General features: G+C 37.9%; 1 protein-coding gene across 1 annotated transcript; it reads left to right on the top strand.

Moving 5' to 3' along the window:
- Positions 1-292: 292 nt before the first annotated feature.
- LOC118226241 (corticoliberin-like) lies at positions 293-2,885 on the top strand. Its single transcript, XM_035415701.1, has 2 exons — positions 293-534; positions 1,893-2,885. Exon 2 carries the CDS (start codon positions 1,913-1,915, stop codon positions 2,405-2,407), a length of 495 nt encoding a protein of 164 aa, XP_035271592.1. The 5' UTR covers positions 293-534; positions 1,893-1,912; the 3' UTR covers positions 2,408-2,885.
- The last annotated feature ends 497 nt before the right edge of the window (positions 2,886-3,382 follow it).

Here is a 3,382-nt window from a genome sequence, read left to right as displayed (position 1 = left end):
GAAGAAAGTAGGGTTTTAATGTTGTCTCCCACATTTGACTTGGGTAAGGTTGATGGATGAGTTTATTATCAATTGTGTCTTTAAGAGGTTCAGTTATATAAACACATAGGAAAGCGTCTCTGTTTAGCGAAGACGCCCAGAATTGGCTGTCCTCCCAACTTAATTGGATGCCATTACATTACAGTCACACATCCAACTCTGTTTCGTAGACTATAATTGGCATTCCGAAAGAAAGAGTGCAAACATGAACCAAACCTTTTGTGACTCATCTCATTCTGTCTCTGGAAGAGACAAGAATCGTTCAGTCCTTGCGTTCATTCAGGTGTCTACCCATTTTTATCTGCGCAGACGCAACATCTGAGCTCAGAGCGTGACACTTGTCGCAGGTCTTGGCTATAAAAGTCCAACAGCGATCCTTCCTTTGAAGACGTCCTGTTACAAGGTTCTTGATACACCACAACCGAAAGTGGGAGAGGGAATCATCCCAACTAAAACACCATCTTCCAGGGACATACTCACTATAACCTAACTCAGGTATGGGAACTTACAACTTTAATTTTGCTTGGGAGATCATTCTGTTATCAATGTTAAGTTAATATTTACTTTATAGCCTGTAACTGTAATAACGATCCCTGTATGGACTGAACTGTAAATAAATATTAATTTGCCTGAAAAGCATCAGCACAACGGTTTCTGCTGCATGGAAAACCACTCTCATTATAAACAGACGATAACATTAACATTGTAAGAAGGAAGGAAGCTCTGCTTAAAAATATGTCCGCTTATAACATGGTTACTGTGGTTAGTGACATAATTAGCACCTTTTAGTAGCCTACTCATGAACTTTATGATACGGCTTGCTCTATGGTGATATAAACTAACCCTTCTCTCTTGTTGCTCAATGTTTTAATTTTTTGTATAGCAGTGGTTCTCAAACTTGGTCCTGGGGTACCATTATGTGCCTATGCCAGTTTTCGTTCCAACTTCAGTTGGAATCCCAGAAATTTAGCAAGCGGTTTTATGGATTGGGTGTTTTTATGTTTAGGGGGATTAGTTACCCCCTTAACCCACATTATGTCACAATTATCTATGTATGTCATGAATAAAACGCCCATATTCACACTCTGCAATATTACAAATATCTGCAAAGCGATTGCATAAAGACAGATAAACATATTTTAACGGATCAAATTCAAGAAGGAGGAGAATCAGTAGACTCCTTATTGGTGAAGTGTTAACTTGGGCACTAAAACTAACTTTTGATCAATAATGAAGAATTCAAAGACAAAACAAACATTGTGTTGATAAGTTAAGGAAAAAATATTAAAGAATTTAAACACGCGTTCAGCAACCAAATTATGAGCCTACTGAATCAATTCAGTCTGTAATTTGATCAGTTAAAAAACTTGTTTCCTCTTTTTGCGCAATTGTTTGAAAAATAGCACAATGAACACATGGAAATTGTATTCTTCATGAAATGCAAAGCTATTTCTGACATAATATGGCAGGAGAGAGTAAATAACCCTTCTAAACAGGAGAAGTATCGAATTAAGGAAAATGAACTGCTTTTTCTGGGATTACAACTGTGGTTAGAACAAAAATTATTTTACGCACTGGTGCCCTATAATCCAGTGTAATAACCACTATTGTATAGCATACCGATTCCTAATCTAACGAAATGCGTTCAACTGTGAGTGTACATAATTCTCACTCACAGTTGAACGCACATGATGCATTGCATGTTTTGAATTATTTACAATGAAAACTTTTGCTAAAGAATACCGAACTCCCCCTCATCCATGGTCAAAAGCAATCTGTTGAACCGCAGAGAAATATATAGATGAGCATATTATTTTTTTAAAGAAAATATAATTCAATTGTTTATTCCTCAGATTCCTGCTGATCTCCTGACATGAAGCTCAATTTCCTAGTGTCCACTGTGGTAATGCTCGTTGCTCTTCTACCGCGCTATGAATGTAGAGCTATCGAAAGCCAGGGCGCTGTCCAGCAAGATCCTGGTCCACAGTCTGATCTACAACAGCAGTCTCTTCCTTTTTTGGTGCGACTGGGAGAGGAATACTTCATTCGTCTCGGCAACGCTAATTCTCCCTTGTCCACGCCAAACATGTCCCCCGATGCGCCCTCGGCAACCATCAGCAGAGCTCTGCAGCTGCACCTCACGCAGCGTCTTTTGCAAGGCAAAGTTGGTAACATCAGTCGCCTGGTAAGCAGCTACGCTAGCCAGCTTGACGACTCGACGGAGAGAGGGAAGCGATCCGAAGAGCCTCCCATTTCATTGGACCTGACATTCCACCTGCTTAGAGAAGTATTAGAAATGGCTCGAGCTGAACAATTAGCGCAACAGGCACATAGCAATAGAAAAATGATGGAAATCTTCGGGAAGTAATGGTGACATACATCCATTTGCCAAAGGAAGTTTCACATCTAGCACAAGACACAATATTCTATACCATAGTGCTGCTTTTACATTATTTATTAATCTGATTGATTTTGTTATTTATTTTTATAGCTTCGAACCTCAACTGAAGAAAACATACTGAGGAATTGCATTTCGCTTGATGGTAATCAGATTGTAACATAAATGCCAGAAAAAAATGTCATCAATTTGTATAACTGTTGTAACAGTGCTAATACAAAACTGTAGCATTTACGGAGATCCTCTCACGTTTGTTCTTGAAAAAAAAAAAAAAAAAAAAAAAAAAACAAACAACAAGAAAAAAAAAAGATTAATATATTTTGAGTAGATTGTAGAAAATCACAGTTTTCAGGATGGCGTATTCCAATATGGAAGGCTTCTCTGGACCTCAGTTTCACTGTATTTTACCTTGTTTAAATTTAATAATAAACATAATATGAGCAAGTCATTTTTGTTGTGCAAGAGAATGTCTAATATTTATATTTTTCAATAAAAGCTTGAAAGTAATCTTTAAACTAACTGTGTATATTCTTGAGTACGGAGTTTCCAAAACGCGAGTGCTGCAGCCGGAGGTAGTGTCAAAAGTTGACCACGCGGAGCCTACGTGTATCATAGGCTACTGACGCGGAGCAACCAACCAACATATACAGGAGAAACAAATGAAGAAACAGGTAAAATCCCTGAGGAAGGTTCTGATCTCGTTCAGCGCCTTGGTCCATACTGGTTTGAATACTTCTGAACAGTCTATATATAAAAGCAAATAGGCTAGGCTATATAGAAAATGTGTCTATTTGTATTATCAGTCCTCTAAAATGTTATTACAAGCTTATTCAAAATATTCTATCGTAGCAATTAAGCTATGTTAATGCATTAGACAACAACGCAATCCTAGAATTTTTCGGAGCGGAGTTTAGACTTTAGACTTTTAGACTTCGAACAAGCGCC

The sequence above is a fragment of the Anguilla anguilla genome, chromosome 4, assembly GCF_013347855.1.
Source record: "Anguilla anguilla isolate fAngAng1 chromosome 4, fAngAng1.pri, whole genome shotgun sequence".
Taxonomy (NCBI): Eukaryota; Metazoa; Chordata; class Actinopteri; order Anguilliformes; family Anguillidae; genus Anguilla; species Anguilla anguilla.
This window is presented reverse-complemented; position numbering and strand designations above follow the sequence as displayed.

Excerpts from the sequence above, each read along its gene's own strand:
- LOC118226241 (XM_035415701.1), top strand. The coding sequence starts at position 1,913 with ATGAAGCTCAATTTCCTAGTGTCCACTGTGGTAATGCTCGTTGCTCTT.